This window comes from Taeniopygia guttata, chromosome 8, assembly GCF_048771995.1.
Source record: "Taeniopygia guttata chromosome 8, bTaeGut7.mat, whole genome shotgun sequence".
Classification (NCBI taxonomy): Eukaryota; Metazoa; Chordata; class Aves; order Passeriformes; family Estrildidae; genus Taeniopygia; species Taeniopygia guttata.
In genome coordinates, this window is record NC_133033.1 from 13,828,825 (window position 1) to 13,851,591 (window position 22,767).

The following is a 22,767-nucleotide window of genomic DNA, read 5'->3' on the forward strand; positions in this document are numbered from 1 at the left end:
TACTAAATGTTTGATTCCATTTCTGAAAAGGTTGGCTTTGATTGCTAGATTTCATTCAATTATACATCTTAAGGTGCTTTTAAAACAAGTTCAATGTATTACATCTCTCTTGTAAATGAAAATGAGCAACAAAGTATGCCAGCATTGATTGTGATTATAAAGAAGAAAAGAAAAATCAGCTTACCCTGAATTACAGAAACAGTTCCATAGACCTTGACCATGGCTCCAAAGTAAGCGATTAAATACACGGTTAAAAAGACGGTAGAGATGTAAATTTTCAATGTCTGGAGCTTTCCAGACATGCTGTAGAACTGCACGGACACTTGTCCTGACTATATCCAAAACCTAGGAAAGACCATTCCAAGTAAATCAAAGACATTTTGCAAAACCAAAACCCAGCTGATGGCTGATGCCCTGCATGCATACAGACATACATCCCTGTACATATGACCTGTACATTCCTACAGAGGTCTGGGGTTCATTTTTGTGCATTCATCAGCTAACTGTTATTATATGTTCATTCTGTTAGCAACATTTTGTAAAACCAAATCAAAGTATTTTATTTTTTATTACTGAAAAGTTCATTTCTGTTTTTTTCAGTCTCTTCAATACTAGCTCATTTAAATGACAGAAAGGGTAAAAAGAAACAAAATTGACACAATTAAAGACTAGAAGCAACTTAATTAACCCAAGCATTGTATATCTTCTTTTTCCACTCTCTTGTAAAATACCATCTATTTTATAAATAACTAAAATGTCCTGGAAAACTACAAACTGCCTTTGGTTTAATATCTGTTTAATCTCAGTGTTACTCTGGATCAAACCATATTAAGTGTACCTGGCAAGAGACAGTAGTGAAATCAGTAAATAAGAAAATAATCAGCAAGATATTTAAAATAGAAACATTTAAAGACACACCATGGATTTATTACATATGGACTACATTTAAATGCAAGAGCACAAAGGCTGAGCTGCATTCAGTATAGTGCTAGACAGCTGCACGTCCAACTTAGCAGAGTCCTGCCACTGAAATGGGGCATGGAAGGAAGGTGGGATTCATTGTGCCTGCTTTTAAATATCTGAACGTTCTCTTAACTCAGTCCTCTATGTTCCCTTCATGATCTCTGAAGAGAATCCAGAGTGTCTTGCATTCTTTCTATTTAGATACTATCAATAAGTCTGGGAGTAGTTTTGTGACCAAAGTAGGATTTAGACCACATATTGACACTCTGAACATTGTAAAATCTGTCCTACAAAAAAGCCTACAGAGCGTGTAAACTATCAACAAAACAGCCAGTTAAATCCATGAAATTTCCTTTAAAGGAAACACCCTTTCTGCCTCTTTTGCATAGCAGCTTCTTCCAAAAAAGCAATCACACTCAAGTGGGTGGTAAACAGATGGAGGTATTTGCTACTTTGGTATAAGATTTTATAAATTAGCAGGTACTATGCTTTCCCTGGAAACTTTCAGATATGTAAGACAAACTGATTCATGTGGTGAATCATGGTTCTCAAAAGGTGAAAGAGATTTAGTAGAACAGTAAATTGTGGAAGAATGGAATTGCAATTTTTAGATCCTACATAACAAACTGTTGTTTATAAATTGTCTGACAATGAAGGAAACAAAGCTTAAATAAACAAAATGCTTGCAATAGCACAAGGAAGCTGTGTGGTATGCCTAATGAGCAGAAAAATCTATAGATACCTAATAATGAGAGCCTTGATGAAATATGTTTTTTCCCATGTTATTTAAACTCTTGTTGAAGACCTGGGATTAGTCTGTATGCACAGGTCTTGCAGCAATTCCATGTACATAAGAGCCCAAAGTAAATACAAATACTGTCCTCTCTGAGGGGAATCTTTATGAATGCAGGTGTCTAACCCACTAAAACCCACACCCATGGCCTACTCCTCCCAAAGAGTGAGATAGAAGGAGTAAGATATTAAAATCTAAGGGTGCTGATCTTTGTTAGTCACAGCAGGAGCTAAGCCCAGGTTTTGGACTGTCCCATGCCTGTAGGACAGGCTCAGACTTTCAGACACTTCCTCAGCAGCAGTAGCCTTCATGCTTGTCCAGCCCTTTTCCTTGTGTCTCACCTGTCCAAGGCATTCCCACACACATGGCCGCTATCTGTGGTCAAACACACATCTGAAACAACTCAGTCCCTAAAGCACATAAGGATCAGCCCTACATTTATTTGCAATGTCACACTGACTAATAGTATCTCCCTGTGTGAAAAAGAACAATTCCACCCTATATAGACTCTCTCACTAGTCCAAAAGACATAAGCTAAGAACAACAATGCCAGTGCAGAGCTTTTGCTTTTACTGAAGTAGTACCTGAAGTTGAAGAAAACTAAGAACTGAACATCTTAGAGCAAGCCACAGACTGCCAAGTACTCTGGAAAAAAAAAATCTTTCTTGCTGTTCTTACTGTGCTGATATTGCCAATATGCACAGTAAGAGCAGGAAATGTGCTGGTTAATTGTCCTTAATTTGCAAACATGGCAAAGAAAATCATCCATTTAAGAATTGAGACAAGGCATTGCACAAGGACTGAAACTTCAGGAAACCTATATCTTCATTTTTCTAAGTTAATTTCCCTAGCTTGCCTTAATTTTTCTCTTTAATTTACAACATTTACTTTAACAAAACAAATTATCTAGGAATAACAGAACAAGATGTTATGAAAGGGCATATCCAAAACCCTCTGGTAACCATCAAAACATTTTTAAAGAAATTATGTAAAGTGATGCAACATGAAGCAGTCATAACTCCACCCATATCGAAATCTCTTTTTATTTAAAGTCTTAGAGGTTCTTTTTCACATGAATTGATTTAATTGGTTTACTCTCAACTTAGTTCTGAATGCCTCCTGTACCTGCGCTGTAATGCCAGAACATTACATACTAAGAATAAAAGTGTAAGTTTAATTTTTCTGTATCATGTTGAGTAATTTTTAAGCAAATACAGCTGTCAGGTATGAACATTGTGCAATCTAGTACATTGCCCAGGTATTTTCTTCTTGTGTGTTCAAATTTCCCAGTAAGTAAGAGTGAAGGGGACTGAGATTCTGTTTTGTATTTCACAAAGTTGCAAAAGGTACCTTTGAGACAGATTTCTTACTTGCATAAATATTCTCCACCTTGCTCATTTCTCCTTCACCTACCTCATTGGAATATAAAACATACTTCTTTCAAATCAACAAAAGACATTTGGCAGTCCTCAGCTGCAATGTCATTGTCAAAGTTAATCCGTTTTTATAAACTACCCTTCTAAGAATAACTATCTGATTGCTTGAAGGGATTGAGGTTAAAAGCAGTTTAAAAAAAGGCAAATCATTTCCAGTGCAAGCAAAGATGAAGGACTCACTAGTGCTTCAGGAATTATAAGTCTCCTAAAGTAGTAAAAGATGTCCTCACAAGAAGAGCAAAAAGTCCACATTTCTGATTGTGCAGTTTTTGCAAGTAACAACCTGGCACATCAATATCTGTCATCTTGACATTGTACATGTGCCCTTGGTTTAACATGACTGCCAGTCAAATAAAGGGCAGAACCAGCCTCTATTGGAGGCTTTCTGAAATAACATTTAAAGGAGAAAATTCTTTGCTTGGTAGGTCCATTTTTTATTCAACATTATCTATTCTAATACTGTGGGTCAAATACTCCAACAGCCAAGTGCAGTATCACTACCTCTAATGGAGTTTTAATATTCCTGGTCTGAAACTGCTGACTCGTGCAGCCCTTATCAATCAAATCTGCCATGTGAATACCCTTCTAAGAATGTTAGCTAGAACTTAGGTTTGTAAGCACTAATCATTTATTTGTTTGCTTTTTTTAGGAGACTAATTTTTTTGAGAAATTTATTTTTAAATTATAATCCAGAACAATCATGCTTCTTCAAATATGGAGCAACATAATGTCCTTTAATAGAATTAATGCATATCTGTGTTAGTACCAATAGCCTGTATTTTGGCATCTCAAGTCACTCCCAGCTACTGCTAAACACCAGTAGAAACACTGCCATGCATCTATTTTAGATGACCTGAAAATGAAATATGTCACTTACTTTTCGTTGCTTTGCTGAATCCAGTTTTACCAGCCAAAAGGATGACACTTTTGTTTTATGATGCTTCCAGTTATCCATAATCTGTGGTCATTGTAAAACATAACATAAAAACACACATGAAAACAACTGAAAGCAGGTCTTTCATTCACAAGCACTCTTAACCCTTAAAAATGTGAGCATCTTAAAGACCATTGTGAGAAGTTTTCACTAAAAAAAATAGCAAAATATGTGCAAATTTATGTGGGGCAACATTTGCAAAGATCTGTGTGAGGTTTCAGTTTAATGCCACCCTCTTTTCTACCTGATTCTGACAATCATATCCTACAAAGCAGTTAGAAAGTTGTCTTGACTGACTCAGCTCAGATTTCTGGGAGTAGTAAGTTCAATAATGCATAACTGCTGATCTATTTAAATAGTGAGGGGTTTTGCTGCATGTGGGACATTAGACATACCTGGAAATCATCCTTTCTATAAATAATCATATATAAACTGCAACACTCTCCTAAAATCTAAGTGCTACCAAAATAGCTCAACACTCTCCTAAAAATCTAAGTGCTACCAAAATAGCTCAAGCTGCGAACATGTAATTTTTATTCTCCTTTTGTTATTTTATCTTTCTACTCTACTCCAGACCTTCAACAAGTTCTGTCTCGCCAGCACTCGTTTTCCTCCATGATGAACTCTTTCCCATCAGGACTTGGTTATGGCCAGACGAATTTTAGAAGAGCTCTGCCCCAAGAAGGAGCAGGGCTCCCCAGGCTGGCACTGTGTGAGGAAGCGCCAACAGATGCGGCGCTCGCAGCCGGCTCGCACAGAACCGCACGCACTCGGGGCATCAGGGACAGCATCCCATGGAACCTTCTAGCTCTGCTTCTACAAGCCCAACCTGCTGGTTCTGAATCCTATCTTCCACCAGCACCAAATCAACCATCATTACAGAAGAATTCCTTTCCACTCCAATGTAGCTGCAGACATTGCTAGAAACGTAATCAATATTCTGGAAGCTCACAGAGCTCAGGACACTTCTGGCCAGATAATAAATCAGATGAATTTTAATGCATCAAGGACTGTGCTCACTACAACAGAGCACAGGTGTTAATTTGAATCCTTTCATTTCCCTTCTAAAATGAGAACATCCATCTTTATCTTTTTCTTTTCCATACTGTTAGCGTTTTTGCATCAAATGTTTATAAAATATTTAGACACCATGCAATTTCTGCTTATATATCAAGAATTGGGGTTTAATTGACATTTATTTCAGCATTGTTTCACATGTCTTTGAAACCAAACTACAAGGCTCAGGACAATATTAGATGTGAGAAAGGTGAATTTGGTGGACTACAAGAGCCAAAAAGCACATGACTGGTGTTCTTTATGACCTTCAAACCTCCATTCTGCCTGCAGCATACTGTACTGTGTTCACTAGTGTGCCTGCTTGAGAGCAAGTTAAACAGGTCAGGGTCTGTTTTAACAATATCAGATGAAATATGAATTGTAACATTCTTCTTGGCTTACTTAAAAGTTTGAACTCTCTCTACAATGAAAAACTGAATTTTCCTAACCCTCCTGATTATTTCTCACATATTTTATAAGGACATAGGAATGTTTTCAGTGGTGCTCTTTTAAGGTCAGAAAGCATGCAAAGCTCCAAGCTTTCAAATTCTTTTGAGTTATCCTGAGTTCTGGAAGTTTTAGGGCCACAGGAGCTAATGAATCATAGATTGAGCTTTTTACTTTACTTCATTTCAGTAGCCTAAGCAGTGTCTAGCCTGTTCTTCTTTCTTATTTACAGATACTTACATCTTCTATAATTAATTCAGATTCTTCATTTGTTTTTCCTGGGAACTTTAGTCTCAAGTCATTGATAAGGAGAAGAGTCTCTTTTGTCAAAGCAACTTCTTGTTCTTTTGTTTTCTGTTGCAGCAAAGACTCACTCTAAAAGCCAACAAAAAGCAGAGGAAAACATTTCAAGTGTGCCATTAAATCACATTACAAAGATGTTTGCTTGACAAAAAAAAATTTTAGAGTGACATAAAATATATTATTAAAGTGCATAGACATATTATCTAATACAGAACTAATATATATCATATACATTAATGCATCACCATTACTGAGAGTTGTCAAGAAATCCAAGAAAAACAGTTAAAATGTATGTTTGTTTCAAATAGAATAAACAAACATATATTACATATTTATGGTGCCCACAATTTAAAGTATAAATTTGAAACTGAGATAACAGAGTTTGAATTTAAATTCAACGTAATGAAAAATATTATTAGTCATAAAAGCATCCTTTCAGTTCGTCACTTCAACAATTTAACATAAACAGGCAATATAACACAGGGCCAACATTTCAGGAAGCATTAAAAACTATACTTTTCTCCTGCTTTAGTCAGTAAGGGGTCTGACAGGGCCTTCAGTTGTCCAGAGTTTTGTTTAAAGTATCAGTGCTTTTTACGCCAACACTGATCTGAACCCCTGCAGTGTCTGCAGAAGACCATCTCTGGAGGTTTTGGGGGTCTTCTTTAAAATATGACACACTAGTTAGAAGTATTTCTGAACCTCTTTCCTTACTTTCACATACTTTTGCAATTTGATATTTGCAAGACCAAGTCAGCCTAATTTTAACATTTTTCAAGAGTGAAATTCAAAATTTTTTGGCATTTCTAATCTTTGTATCCTGTAACAACTACAATACTTAAGGGTATTTTTATTTAAATGAGTGATAAATATTTTCAAGCACAAAAAAATACTTTGGTATGTGGTATGTGCTAATGTGGCTGAAATAATAAGATAGAAAATATTTTGAAATCCACTTTTGTTTATAACTCTTATAAAGAAAATGTCTTTAATTCCGACTATAAATTATTTATTTTAAATGTTGTTTCCCTATGTTTAGAATATTTGGATCTCAGCAGACTCCAAAAATGGCAGTGTACTGCTCTTTTCTTGCCCAAGGATAGATAAACTAACACTTTATCATGCACAAATGATTTCTTCTTAGTAAGTCACAGTTTATTAATTTTAATGTTATTCTAGCAGTAATATATAATATATCATTCTTAGTTGCAAAAATAATTATGAACAGAATTCCATTCAGAATACAGTGCTAAATTAAAAGTAATTCTTATCCATTTTGTAAGTAATTTTATTCACATCATTTTTAGGAAGCGTGACCTAAGCTCTATCACCCAAAGTAATTGTTCTGCAGATCAAGATCAAGATCATTTCTGTGGTGGAGCTTTCTCAATGAAAAAGAGAGTATGCTTTCTTACTAATGTTAGTTTAAGAGAGTAGCCCATTTTTAACATCAGATGGTAAAAGACTGCTTTTAATCTTTCAGTAATTTGTATTTGATATAAAGTTAATATGAATAGAAAAATCCATATTAGCACTGTCTCATTAAACTCTCAGGGTACATCGTGATGATAAAAGGGTACTTTCTAAACTTGAGATAGCTAATGCAATAAAAAATACCTTTTACACGTTGTTGTGAAGACACAATCTTAATGTCTTTCCAATTCTATTAGCTGACTTTAAAGATGGAAAACCATGTTAAGGAGTATTTCACAAGATGACAGCACACAATTTTAAAAGGACCCTTTTTCATCCTTTAGACAAAACTTCATAGGCAAAATAGACAATGAGCGTTCTACCAGATAAAAATGATGATTAGAGATAGTAAATACTACGAAGCAAGTTAATTAGCATTACAAAAGGATTGCTCACAATCAAAGCTCACCACAATACAGAGAGGCAGAAAATACAGGTTAAAAGTGCCAATTTGTTTTGCTCATCTCCGCACAAATTATTTGGGCAATGAAATATATAGGTCAGGCATCAAAGCACAAATGGAAACACTCTGGCACCAGCAGGCAATGCAATCCTGAATGAGGCTGGGGATTGATCCCTGCAAACCCTGCCTAGGGATAAGTGAATATGGGCTTCATCACGCCAACACAAAAGAAGAAATGCCTGGGCTGTGAAGAAGATACTAAAGAGGATGGCAATCTGCTAACAAAATGAAAAATATACATGGTCCAGAAGTACACTGGGAAAAGTATAACAAACCACACAAATTCTAAACAATTAAAAATGTTTAATCTGATATATTAATTATTTGGGCCAGTTTCTTTTCTGTCTCAAGGAGAGGGTTCAAATGAAAGATACTTTACCTTCTTTTTTAAAAAAGAGAATGGCTTCTGAATCAGTTACTGCAGTGGCAAATCCTGAAGACCATAAGCACTGCATAAATATTCAGCTGTTCACTTTGGAAGTAGAGCTCTACTGCAGTGGTATACCATATGCAAAAGAGGTCCAGTAGGATGAAAATTAATCTCACCATCTTTTACAATGGGCAGCCTACAAAAACTTACTAATGTTTTATTCTAGCACAATGCATCTATCCTTGGACTATGCACTGGGTTTGAAATCTGGATGTATTTTTGTTACTGTAAAGATGTAGAAGGGAGGTACAGCTTTACTTCAGAACCAGGAGCCCCCAGACAAATCACATAAAATTTTTAAGAGAGGTAATGATCCTTTCTATCTTCAAAAGCCTATTTAGGAGTGAAAGTTTCCCATTCACAAAGTGAAGGTTTCCCATTCTCTCAAGACACCTGTTTCCACAAAATGTAACGTGTATTGCTGCACCACAAACACTGAGACATCACAGCTGGCACTCATCCCCTATCACACACAGGTCTAAAGATTTTATATGCTCAAGTGTCTGTCAAAACAATCTTGACTACAGTACCTCAAGTTTTCTGATGTTGCAAAAATTACTAGTGTAGTTATTGGGTTTTTGAGAAGAATGGAACACATTTTGAATGCAATCACTGTGTTAACTCACCCCTGAAGAGTTCATAGCTCCCAAGGTGGCTGTCTGAGAGAATCTGGCTGAAGATGGGCTACGACTTAAAGAGTGAGACCTGTTCACTGAGGCTGTTCGCTGCATTTGGAGAGATGCTTTGGCTGAAAAGGGGCGCTGCTCAGCTCCCTGGGACTGCATAGTGAGGATTGATATGGAACGAGGGCAGCTCACAGAACGCCTTATTGGACCATTGGATGGTGTGGGGGACGAATATGATGGAGACTTTACATTTTTATTTGAAGGTTTGCAGTTCATTCTACCTGCAGACAGATCAAATGAATGATGTCGTTACTTATTATTTTCTTAATACCCATTTTTCAGTCTTTGTAGCTAACAACACATATGATCAATGTGTGCACAGATGTTGTACTACAATGTCTGTTGACTAACAACTATCTATGTAGAAGTCAGTTGTGTCTGATCCCCTAATAATACAGAATTTACATTTTTATTGGAACATTTATTTCTTCCTCATATTCAGCTTTAACCAGAGTCCAATCCACTATAACACGCATGAGTTTTAAGAGAGACGGTGTGTGCTCTTTAGGTCAAAATGTATGTGACTTCTGTGTGTGGTTTCCTGACTTTAAAGATATGGAAACAGGAGAGAAAATTTGCTCAATGGATCTCATACTTGCAGATTCAGTATCTCTCATTTGTTAAGGCATAGTTACACCATTTTTAAATTCAGTTTTCAGCTAAATAAATGCTGGTATGAAAAATAAAATCTTAGAAGCAGCATTATACATTGCAACTACATTATAAAATTCTTTGCGACAATACATCACTAAAACAAAAAATAACATGGTATATATCTATTAATTTAGAAAACATCTTAAAGAAACTGAATCAAGCAAACCAGTGTTTACCCTGAGATACAAAGTTGATACATTCTAAAAGACTGAGGAATTTAATATAATTCATCATCAATGCCAGACTTCCTTGGAAAAGTGATCATTCAACTTACCTGATCGTTCCAAAGATTTGTATTTATTTTCTTCAAGATCATATGAAACTTTTTTCTCTTTTTTTTCATTGTGATCTTCCTTTTCAGTTTCTTCTCCTGATTCTGACACACTGCTGTCACTATCATAGCTACTGTCACTGCTGTGCTTCTTAGGTCTCCTTAAGGAATGTGCACTTTCTGGCATTGAACACAAGGGCTGAAATAAAAAAAAAAAAGAAAAAACACCCAAGAAAGTAAATTGAATCCCAAAGAAACAGCCGGCTATCACACTAGATACCTGATTCAAGCAGGTTCAGGAAGTATTTACAAACTTTCCCAAATAAGTTGGAAGTTTGTCCTAAATTTTAGAATAACTGCTTAAATATTTCACTAAATTAATTCCACTGTAATTCTAATCTTTGTCACATGAAGAGCAGCATAATATAGTAAGGGGGGGAGGGGGGAAGTTACTTGAAGTATGAATTGCACTACCAAACATATTAAATTATGGTTTGAAATCATAAATCAATTGATTCAGAATACCATTTACAATCAGTTCAGGTTCCTCACTGATATTTGCAATAACTGAAACTACAGCTTAACAATGATCAATGTAAGTAGAAAAATACATCAGGGAACTTTGTCTGTTTTACTTTAAAAAAGAAAGTGATTAATCTACACATTGCAGAGAGCAGAAACCAAAGAATATATAGCAAGCTGTGCTGGGGGTTCTTGATGCCTCATATGCACATGGGATTCAGTGTCATTAGCTAATTAATCCTGTGCTCTTACCAAGGATACTTCAAGACAAAAACCAAAAAGGTGGATGCAGAAAAACTGATCCAAGAAGAGAAACAACAATTCAAAATTTTTCGTCTTAATGTTTCGTCTACCATTAGTCAGACACAAAAAATGCAGTATCTTCCATTACTTTTGTTTTCCTAAGTAGGCTTATGTGGTCACCTTTTTTCCTACACACTTTCCAGCAACTCTCAGCTATAAGAAGCTATGCTGATAGCCTCATCTACCAAATGGATTTCAATTAAAGATCAGATTAAAAAAAATTAAAATCATAATTTCTGGACATATTTTGAGTCAAAGTGAAAAAGAACTCTCAGGAAGAATTTAAATTTTCCTAACATCTTAGCATGATGTAATGCACCTAGATTTATTATGAAGGTAACAGGGAAAAGCCCCAAAACCTCCTGTTGCTGCAAGATACACTTTATAACTAAATAGATGCTAGCTAAACTTCTATTCCAGACAAGGAAGGGAAGGGATTTCTGTCACTAACTAATAGTATGTTTATGCCATCCCAAGCTGTTAGACCAGATAAGAAGTTAAAGAAGAATACTGCACTGAAGAGAGCCCTGGCAATTGTTGTTACACAAAGAATACGTTGATATATATCTGTCTGCCATAGGGATAAAAGTGAAGTGCCTCTACACATAGCACTTCATTAAAAATATCTCTTCTTATCATGAAATGCTATATATGATGTAGACATATTGATCAGACATTCCTGAGGAGGTACACAAGGTATAAGAAACATTTTCAATCATAGCTCACAGGGGCTTTAAGATAGATCTTATTCCACTTACCATATACATACTCCTCACACATTCTACAGTAAACAATATCAATTAAAAAAGAAGAATAAAAAATAAAGATCACATAAATCAGAAAAACAATAATAACAAATAATAGCTGAATCTGGGTACAAACTGATCTTTTAAAGAAATATCTGACTGCCTAGCAAATCTTCCTTAGATCATCACCTTGATTTTACCCTTATGCTAAGCCAATTTTTCTGTGATTAAACTCATCTGATCTTATACCAAAAGAATGAAAATCAAAATTAATTTCACATTTCCTCTACAATAGCTGTTATTTTAGTTCTAGTCCATTGTCCTGCACACATGGGTAACCCTGACAGTGTGTAGGTGTCAGGAGCCCTCTAGAGGCTACAAATACCTTTCCAGAATGCCCTTCTCCATCTATGCAAAATTCAGTGGCATTTTAAGTGCAGGAAGAAATGCCTTCATTCTGTGAAATTCTTGATTTCTTTTTTCCTACACTGAGTTCTTAATCATGTTCAAACAAAAACAAGGCTGAAATTCACAGCAAATATGGAATAATTGTTAGATGCAGAGCTTGTATTTATTTAAATATTCACAGCCTTTCAACTCTCCTGTGTAGAGATATGTATGTGGAAATGTAGATGTTTATATGACTCTATGTATGGAGAGCATGAGGAGAAACATGAGGAGAAACACCCCTGTCTCCTAACTATTCCCGTTGTCTTGTTAGTTTTCTGAGTCCTGACTGATGGGGCTTTTTCAAGGAAGAGTACAACCCAAGGCAGAGCATCTGACCTAAGAGTACTTTCAGTCAGCAGGGCAGCCACTGAATTTAAGGGGGGACAGACTCCATGACCTTCTTAAAGAACCTTTCATGTTGGGTTACATGACATGAAAAGTACCAGTCCTGTAGTTGCTTTTTTTGTTTGGTTTTGTTTGTTTGTTTCTATTAGATCCTGCATATGCAAATAGTTCTTTATTTGTAGGATTTTATGGCTACAAGATGAGGTTTACAGCTGGATTACCTGACAGATTGATAGGCAATTGTACTTTCTACTGCCTGCCTCACTCACCAAATTTTTGTATAGACATATATTTAGACATTACATATCTCATAGCAGCCTCTTTACAAAGAGGGGGCCAATTAAATGCATATGATTGGCCATATGCACCTTAACCCTTAAAGGGAAGAGGTGATGCTCTTTTGGAAAAAGATACCAGGACCATCTGCATGGGCATCTGTATTTCAAAGGGAGCACACGGGACATTATGCAACCAGGGAAATCTCTGCTTAAATGACTTCACTGTAGGCAAGATTTAAATGATTGAGAAATGTATCAGGGCCACAAAAAAGATGCAGGAATAAGAATCCATCATAGCAAGAAGTATGCACAGTGCAAGGAAAAGAAACAGTCTTCCTGGATAAGCTAGCTTCATTGTCTTCTCTTTTGAATTAATCAGTTTTGGTGGGGGGGAAAGAGCAAATTTTGGTCATAAGCAATTTTTTCTTTCTCATCTGAGTGCAAACAATGTTGTACTTGTAAGGCAGCTATAAGCTACACAATCCATTTGCCTGCTATAAAAGAAGACCATGGCATATAGTCTTACACATAAATTAATCAAAATTCATTTTAAAACTAATTGAGAGAGGTTTCTCAATTTGGGCTTAGTACCCTATTAATGTTTAATTAAATGTTACAGTCTCCAGCCTGGGAATGTCTTGTGAGCAAGAAGTGTAGAAGCAGAATAGAACAAGTCAGTGTGCATGCAGGCAACCAGATAGCTGCTCTCTAGGGTTGCTGGGAAAAGACAGGCTTCTGGAAAAAGGGAAAAATGTGACTGAGATGTTAAACGTGAATAACTGATCCCATGTTAAAGAACTGAAAACAAAATTTCAAGGAAAATAATCTCTCTAAGAACATGGACTGAGTGTTGATAGGGTGGACTGGTGATTTTTTCTCTTGTTTAAATGAATCCACTGCTGTTAAAGCACAAGCTCACAAAATCCCCATATTTTAATGATGTCCCTGCAAATCTATCTTAATACCAGATTGGGCATGTAGATCCTCTTTCCAGAATGCATGCCTGTAATAAGATGTAGCTCTTTGGATTCTTGCACATATTTAAAGTACCTCTTCAAGCTCAGAACAATTGCCAGCATTCATTTTGTACAGATATCCACAGATTTGTACACCATGTCATCAGAAACATAAAATGCTGTAAAAAAATTTACATGCATCCATAAACAAATCCATCAAAGCTCAGAACAGAGACGTAGGCTCTTCTAAGCAGACTTGACCTAAAATGTTTACAGGATATAAAAAAACATACTTATTCTAGTCAAGTCCAAACTATTTATCTTTACTGGCTTAGAGATATGCAGTTTATTTAAGGCAAAGACTCACATGAACTATGCACACAAGCAGAAAACATTAAGCTAAAAATAATATACATTCACATTAAAAGCAGATTTTAGATACAAAATGGGTCCCAAGATATACTGTACAACCCTCTTAGCAAGGGAGCAAGCTACAGATATATCAAAATTATAATTAATTCTTTGACTTTCCATAGTGCCTTTTATCCCATGATCTCAAAAATCCTGGTTTTGGCACTAATCAATCAGAGATGAAAGCATTATTTTGAGGTCTACTATTGATATAAAAATCCTTTCATACACTGAAATCAATCTCTTGTACAACATATGTTGCCATGCATGGCAATTCCTCCAAATGGCTTAGGGAGGGAAAGAAGGATTGCATATCCCCTTAAAAATTTAATGGGACTTAGTTGGACAAATGGTAGTCATACCTCAATTCATACTTTATTAAAAAAATAAAAAAAGGTTAATGGCAGTCTGGGGAAGAAAACCTTCAGCAGGATCAGCTAACTACATTCCCCTCTTAAAATTCTCAGAAAACCTGTCTGTAGAGTGAAATAAAAAATTGGTATCTAGAAGTCAAATACCTTAGGTCCTCGCTGCCTGGTGCATTTTCCCGTTAGCTTTTCATCATCTATTTCACACTGCTCCAGAAGATCCAAAATGTCCTCCTCCTAGAAATGGGAATTTCATTACTATTAATTCAAAGCAGGATATACCCTGTCCTTCAAAAATTCAAGCAGAAAGTGGCAGAAATTTGAAATTACTCTTATTACTAATTCCTGAAATAGGACTAGGAATTCCTCCACAGGAGGAAACAGAAATATTTCTTCTCATGCATGCATCTCTCCTGGTAAGCAACATGAAACTGAGGGTTAAAATCAAGTCTTAACATATATTTGAAAAAAGTCTGAAGAAAGTATTGAACAAACATTCCTGTAAAACTGCTGGATGATAGCAACTAGAAAGATGCAAAATTAATTCTCAGATTTCAAATTACATCATGGTAGCTGGTTATTAATATAGCTGTTTTCCTACTGTCTCTGACTAAATAAATAGGCAAATCAGGTAAATTTTTGGATGCCTTAAATCCTTAAACTAGTGGAGCTGGTTTTAGGCTACCTCTTGTTCCAGTCCATACAAGTGGATGAATAGGCTGGGAACATTATTGGAGGAAGAAGGAGGCAATTACCAGCTCAAAAGCAGTTTCTGCCAACCTCTGGTTTGGCCAGGGGTAAGGCTGAGGATCAGGGATATGGTAAAGTAGCTTAAAGCCATCTAGCCTGTCTCCACCCTGGGTCCACTGCAGTTCATCCAGATTCAAGGATCTGGCCCACAAGCTGCACAAAGAATAATAATAAGATCATGGAACGTTATCAAATGCTATTTATTAGCCATAATACATGATTATAGTGAAACTTATCCATGAGGTCATGAATTCAAAGTAACTCCTTAAGCCAGTACTCGGTGTACTTCATTACCTTCATTCTTTTTAAGGGGTTATTCATTTCCCGCTGGAGTGAAGCTGCTCTTCCAGCAAGAAATGTCTGGAAAGCAGTGGCTAACAAACTCTCATACTTTTCAAGTAATGTCTTATCATCAGGAGGGTAAATTCGCCTAAAAAAGGAAAAAAAGAACAGCCTAAGAGAGAAGCTGAGGTATTCATCACACAAAAGTAATGTCACTAATACACTGTCTCTTTTTTAACATATACACATCACATCTATAATAACTACATAATATCAAATCATAAAACATATATACTCTGACCATTGCTCTCTAAATCTACTTCTAATTCAATGAAAACATTAATGTTTAAACCAGAAATTAGCCAGTCAAAAGAAATACCATGTAGGTCATTCCAGAGGTATACCAAAACCCAGTTTCGCAGTGCTCAGAAATTTCAGTGGGTGTGAGTGAGGCATACAGGTGTGAATGATTCATGAAATATTAACAACATATTGTATGTCAAATTCAAAGCCACAAGATAATTTGTATTAGTAATAAAAGGAGACAAAACAATTTGTATTAGCAATCAAAGGACACAAAACAGTGAAAATCTGAACAGCTTTGATCCCATGGGCAGGATATGAATTAAAGATTGAGTATGTACTGCACTTGAATGCTAAGTCCTCCAAAAAATTAGCAGGAAGAAATAGGTGCTATAAGAAAGAAAAACAAACTGGTACACGGATATAAACGGTGAGTGATTTTCCATTAGAGCAGCTATGCCATTATTCTCTAAAATCACAGGTAAGGAGATTATGACAACATCAGAAGCAGAAATAGGTGATTTATTCATGTTCATCAAGCAACAATGGGCTTTGAAGAAAACAACTTCAATCCATCTGTCACGAATACCCAAAACACAGACAGAAATATGGCTAAGAGGGAAGACTAATTTTTAATGTATTGTAAGGAGTAACCTTACAATAATTTTGCCTGTGCTGTGAAAGGCATGGACATCATTTACACAGTGCATGACATTATGTGACTTCTTTGTATTTGTGAGTTTTTCTTACTTACTAGTTCAACTCCACACATCAAGAAAATATGTAATTAAAAGCTAAGAAGAAAGACCCTTTGTAAGCAAAATGTTATGTCATCAAAAATGCGAATTTCACAGAAACATCTATCTGTTTAAATGAGAATTTTACTGGAAAATCTAGAACATCTGCTCAAAAAAAAGCAATAAAGAACAGCAATAAAGGGATTCTGACTAGTTCACAATAAAATATGTGAACTCAGATATTCTCACATTTTGGATGAATGTTACAAAGAGTGGGCAAATATTCGCATCATCTTTTGCTAGCCATACTCCACTCCCTTTCACCAAATATTGCTAGGCCATGCTTTCACTTCTCAATGAAGCAAACAACACGAAATAGTAACAAAAACATCACAAAACAAAATTTTTCATCAATGCCTGCTGTAACTAACAATGTAAAGCTCTCTTTTGATCATATTTTACTAAGGAATCTGAAGGTACTTACATTTCAGCTGACCAAGATCCAAAATTCAAATGTCAAAATAAAAGTAAAGTATTTCAAATGTCACTCTGCACAAAATTATGGAAGCACCCATAATTTTGGCAAGCCTCAGAGATACAATTCAAATATATTTTTACAGGGGAATATTATACTGCACCCCCTGCTACCAAGATAGGAATGATTATATGTCATTAGAGAACAGGTCCATAACAACAATGATGATTCTTGGTACACTGAATGTGAACAATCATGTCTTTGAAGCATATGTCTTGCACAAACAATAGTGTGACTGATGCCGTATAAATTCCTAAGTGCATGGAAAAAACTGGAATCAAGAAAAGAACCATATGAAAAAAAGATACCTGATGCACATGTATATATTTTCTATAAGTGCCTACACATTTTTGGCAGAAAATTATCATCTACCACAAATACTTGTTTCCACTGTTCCTAAAGAATACACTGAGTATTTCCCACTAATACAGTCAAAAACATTCACCTGTAGTTCCCCATGTGTCTATTTTCATGCTCCTCTTTGGAAATCTGTTTACGTACTTGTGCAAGTCTTTCCTTCTACAAATCAAGAAAGTAAGACAATTAAAACAAAAGAGAGTATAAACCATGAGCAAGAAACAGCACTTTTTTCCCTTCCTACCAGTTCCTGTTTTCTCCGTTCCAGTGTGTGGCGCTGCTTCTCCCAGTCTGAGGAACCTGGCAACAGTTTTTTCACTGGCCCCTGACCATACAGTCTTTTTTGAGCCTCAGCCTTCTGTTGGGCTAAATTCTTCCTTTTATCGCTTGTCCTGAAACACAGGTAATATTAGGAAATGTCAATTCAATGCAGCCAAAATGAGATGCACTGTCATATCAAGTAAATAATCTGTATTTTCCAGTCAGTCATGTGTTTATCATATAAAATTAGAATTGAAACACTAATTAAGATTTTTTTTTTAATATTAAGATTCATGGCTACAAAATTTTAACAATTTAAGGTATACTGTATTTACTCCGTGCTGTAATTTAGTGTACAAACATGGTTGTATCTGTTTTCCTGAGGTGTAGATTTTTTTCAACATATCTCAGCTACAAAGTTTTCCTCTGGAAGGGTATGGCTTTTGACTGAATGAGACGCTATCACTTAATCAAATTTCCTTTATGGCCACATACCCATGACTGCACACATATGCCAAATTCAAGACGTGTTTGAAAAATTTTTAAAAATAAACTATTACCATTCATTTTTTGCAAGCACATATGCACAAAGAAAAATTAAATTTAGGTTAATTTCTACAGCAAAATTGACAGCAAGGGAAACATTTACATTTTGAAAATATTAAGGTGGAAAAAAGGTTTTTCATTTCCTCTAAGTTCAATTCAAATTAAAAAAAAAAAAAAATTAAAGCAACAGAAATAGAGCCGGACTGAAGAAAATGAAGAAAAGAAGACAAGGTACCGTATGTTGAGAAGCTTTAATGCATTTAGCAGAACACCTCTTTTTACATCATAGTCTATTTTTTGATCCGTTCCAAAGCTTGGGGCACGATTAATCTGAAAAAAAATGAGACACAGAAGACTCAGGAATGTTCAGGTTCACTGGGAACACACCTATTGTAACAGGCTTTGTAGAAATGGCTCTTTCAAATACAGCAGAGATTAAGGAAATACGTGTCGAGAAGTTCTTTTCCATTTGTATATTTTTAAATAGAGTACTGAGTATCACAGATATTGGGAGCTGGGAAATGTACCCATTTGGTCCCCAGGTCATTCAGACATTTACAGTGAACACCATTCAAGTCCTGCCCCTGTGCATCCAGTCTAATCTACTCTTGGTTGCTGCCACCAGAAAATCTACCACGCAAAGTACTGTTAAACACATCATAACAGATGATGTGCCACACTATGGTGGTCCAGCACAGAAAGAGTCAAACTCTTTTCTAGTTCCCAGTCTGAAAAAAACTTTAAATACTACTCTAAAAAGTAACAACTATACAAGGACAGAAAGAGGCTCTAATCCAAGGTCTTTTTAAGCATATTTAAATAACTTTTCAGATACACTTGACAGCAACACATAAGAGATCTACGTTATTAAATCAGTACATAGTGTGAAAACATAAGATAATTAACAGCCTCCGCAACAAAAAAGCTCATAAGCTTACAAGATTAGAGATTAAAAAATGCACTATAAATACAGAGAAACAAGGAAAATGCAACTGGGAATCTCATAGTGAGACTAAATCATACACCTAATATCCTATAACCCTGACAAGTTTTGGACTCCCTGCAGAGCCTCAGTTTTCAGGAAAATTTGAGGAGGAACAATGATTTATTCTAGGAACTCTTTCCAGGCTGGTATAAAAAATTATACTTGAGTAATGGGTGCTAATGACAGACAGGAATCTCACCTTGATAGTGAATGAGCAGTGCTGGTCACAGAAGGGACAGATGAAAAAGAGCCTCAGAAGTGAAAACTAATACCTTGTGCCCAACACAAATCAGAAGTGGGAGACAGTTTGCATGTCCAAAGCAGAGGGCAAAAGCAGATTATTTTGTTTTAGCACTCTAAATATATTAGAGCTTCTACAGTTGTGGGACACAACTGTCGTGGCTGCTGTGCCACCCAATGTCCTGTTGCTGAGTCCCAGCTGCCCCATCACTTATGCTCATAACTGACAGGTACCTTTCAGCTTTGGGAATTAGCTCCTTCGCTGCTTTTCCAGACAGACTGGCAATGTGAGCAGTGAGATCTGATGTTGAAAGAAAAGTCTTAAAAAATCAGCAGAAATAGTGAAAAGATTTTTACATATTATTTTTTGGAAGACTTTCATATAAATATTTAATTGACCAACCTCTTTAGACTGACCTGTTCATCTACTATCATATCACAAAGAAGACAATAAATACAGTTGCCGACTAATCTGTACGACTGTGGCATTGTAATCTTGATAATGTGCTAGTGATATGCCACAATAGCTATTCACAATAACAGCTTACCAAACCATTGTCTGTGCATCTGCCAGCTGGGAGATGGTTATTTAAAGCTCAGTGGCCCGAGAACCAGGACATGCACAACTAGGTTGTGTTAATAAAACATCAGTAATTTTATCAGCAAGACACATCTTGAAGATTGTTGTCAAAAAACAGGATTGTATGAGGGACGCCAAAAGTACAAGCGAATTATGATTGTAAAGGCCTTGAAAATCTAGACACTGATGCCAGTGGCCAAATTGTGTTCACTACAGGAATGCAATCTTGTAAACTAGATAATACTGGGCCTAGAGGTAATAAAGAAAGCACATGGCATGATTCCAGGAGATACAAAAGACTTGTGGTAAAACTTAGAGACAATGTGGGATTGCTAGCCAGTAAATGGTCAGTAAATAGATTGTGGCTGTAAACAAAGAAAAATAACCCAAAGTGAAATTAAGATCAAAGATGAAGAAAACTTCACCATCCAGAGTGTGCTCTTCCTGGTGAAGAACATAAGACACTGAAAAATTGGTATAACCACCTACCCATCTCTTTTTCAAGAAGTGGACTTCTCCTACCCCATGGTGGCCTTTGGACCTCCAGGGGTACAAACAGGGCAAGCATAACACAAGAGAAACAAGCAGATGCCAGAAAGTTTGTGTATGTGAACTTTAACTACTTCATTAATAGGAATTAGCAACAATTGATTGGTTTAAGATGTTCACATTCATTTCACCTGGATTGATAACAAAGTTTTGAACAGGTTTTGCTAGCTCAGTGACACTAAATAATAAATTCTGAATGTGACTATAAGGTGTCTTTTGCCTTGCCCACATAAATCACAAAGGACATTAGGTACCCTACACTTGAGGAAGTTATTAAAATGCATATTATCTTTTTCTCTAATGATCACAACTTTGTGATCCTAACTGAATATAATAAGGGTGAACATGGCTGGAGTCCATCCAAGAACTTCAACTGTATGATTTTCTTTCACATAAACTAATTTGGAAATTTTAGTCAAAAAGTAAAACTGGATTTCCTGAAAATCAAAGGGAGGTCTAGGTCATTGTTGCTACTCAGAAAGAATGGAGGCTGCACGGATCCTTGCCAGAAACACTTGGTGCCACAAGATGGCAATCCTGCCTTTCCCACAACCCTTACTACGGTAGAAGGTTCCGGAAGTTCAGTAGCATCAAGGAACAGGGGAGCTACAATGCACCAAGGCTATATAAACAAAAGTCAGCTCAGGAAAGCAGAGACATTATAATACGTTGCACAATTTCTTTCTTTTAATAGTTTGTTAAGCTATCTTTATAACAGAAAAGCTACATGAGACATGGAAACATGAAACTAATCATCCTAATCCTATTTTGGCAATTTTCCCATAATACTGGGAACATTCAGGGCCTTGTGATTAGAACTTGTTACCAGTGTTAGAAAGAACGATTCACTCCCCTAAGGGGTTTTGGCAAGAGGGAAATGGTGGAAAGAGATAAGAGTGGAAATCTGTGGAAGTATCAGAAGCATTTTAGAAAAAAAAGAATTATCTATATATGTGCATACATATATACACAGACTGTATATATTATGTATAGTCTATATATATACACTGCAAATTTGACCTTTAGTACACAACATACAGCACACATAAATTGTGCATACATCTACACACTCTGTTGGAAGTGCTGCAAAAAAGCACAAACAAGCAAGGTAAAAATAGTAAACGAGTATGCAAAATTAGTAAGTTTCAAAGTTTGAAATTTCTGTTAGTTTTGGTAAATGTCTGGCAAAACAAGTTGAAGGATACATGTATTACCAGAAGCAGAAAAGGACATACTTGGACTTTTGCTTTTAAAAAAAGTAATAACTAGGTACACAGTGCTAATTCTTGCAGTATTCTCCAGCAACTCAAAATACCAGAGGAGAATTTACTGCCTTACTCCCTCATAAACAAGGAGTTTGGGATAATATGATTCTCCTCTGAGACCTGTAACTGGGTCTCAAATCCCCCCAAATCTCCATACCTTATGGAAACATCAGAGCAGACAGAGAGGTGTCCTTCGGAATGGACTCCCTATGCTGGCTGAGTCACCACCTCTCACAGAATTCCTCTGTCAGCATTTGCTACAAGGCTGAATGAAATGTTACACAGACCCTTCAGTCTGCACTTAAAGGACTAGACACAGTTATATGCAAGCTACAGGCAACCTACAGACGATAATCTGGAAGTGCAGTGCTAAATCAAAGGGACAGCAAGCTTCACTGGACAAAAACAGAAGATGTTGATGTACTACAGACTAAGTTCATGTCATGTGCTGCTGTTGGCAAGAGCATCAAAGCCACCAAATATGCTATGTCTGCATGGCAACAGTGGAGGAATTTTATTTTTCTAATTAAAATTATAATGAACCCCTGAGAGAAATAAGCACAACAAAACAACTGTTGACAGTATTAATGGCCTGCAAATGAGGTTATAATTCAGTAAGTTAATTGTGTACATTTTATTCATCAGTAGCCAAATCATATTCATGACTTGCTGTCAATAGAGAGATTTTGAATACATTTTGCTTTTTTCCCTAAACTGCACAGCCCCCCAACCAGTTAACAGAATGAAATAAGACAATCTGAAAAAAGGCAAGTGAATGTCATCTATATCTTATTAATAGGGCAATATAAGAGACCCAACAGACAAAGTTGAAAATGAATTTTCCAGTTGAAAATGTGTGTGAGCACCATTTAATTTAACTGTACCACTAACAAACATATTAGAGAAGAAATGTTTCTTCCAATCCCATCATACCAATTGTTTGCAGAATTTCCTGTATATCAAATTAGTTTTCTCTGTTTACAGCAGTGCTTTTAAAAAGCACAGGAGAGGAAAGGAACACATATCCACAAAAAGGAGAAGATTAAGGGCACACATTCAGAAAAATTAACAGAGCCATATATATATTAC

General features: G+C 36.0%; 1 protein-coding gene across 8 annotated transcripts in view; it reads right to left on the reverse strand.

The window, feature by feature from the left end:
• TTLL7 (tubulin tyrosine ligase like 7) overlaps positions 1-22,767 on the reverse strand; it is a 64,493-nt gene that overhangs the window by 9,595 nt on the left and 32,131 nt on the right. For all 8 annotated transcript variants that reach the window (XR_001123030.5, XM_030279062.4, XM_012575240.5 and 5 more), the window contains 10 exons: positions 18,295-18,389; positions 17,497-17,644; positions 17,341-17,414; positions 15,333-15,468; positions 14,439-14,525; positions 9,913-10,108; positions 8,925-9,205; positions 5,870-6,004; positions 4,070-4,150; positions 185-345 (listed from right to left, as the gene is read on the reverse strand). Coding sequence is in view for 7 of the 8 variants with exons in the window: in XM_030279062.4 (XP_030134922.2) it covers positions 185-345; positions 4,070-4,150; positions 5,870-6,004; positions 8,925-9,205; positions 9,913-10,108; positions 14,439-14,525; positions 15,333-15,468; positions 17,341-17,414; positions 17,497-17,644; positions 18,295-18,389 (1,394 nt within the window). In the remaining variant the exon portion in view is untranslated. The remainder of the gene's footprint in view (positions 1-184; positions 346-4,069; positions 4,151-5,869; positions 6,005-8,924; positions 9,206-9,912; positions 10,109-14,438; positions 14,526-15,332; positions 15,469-17,340; positions 17,415-17,496; positions 17,645-18,294; positions 18,390-22,767) is intronic.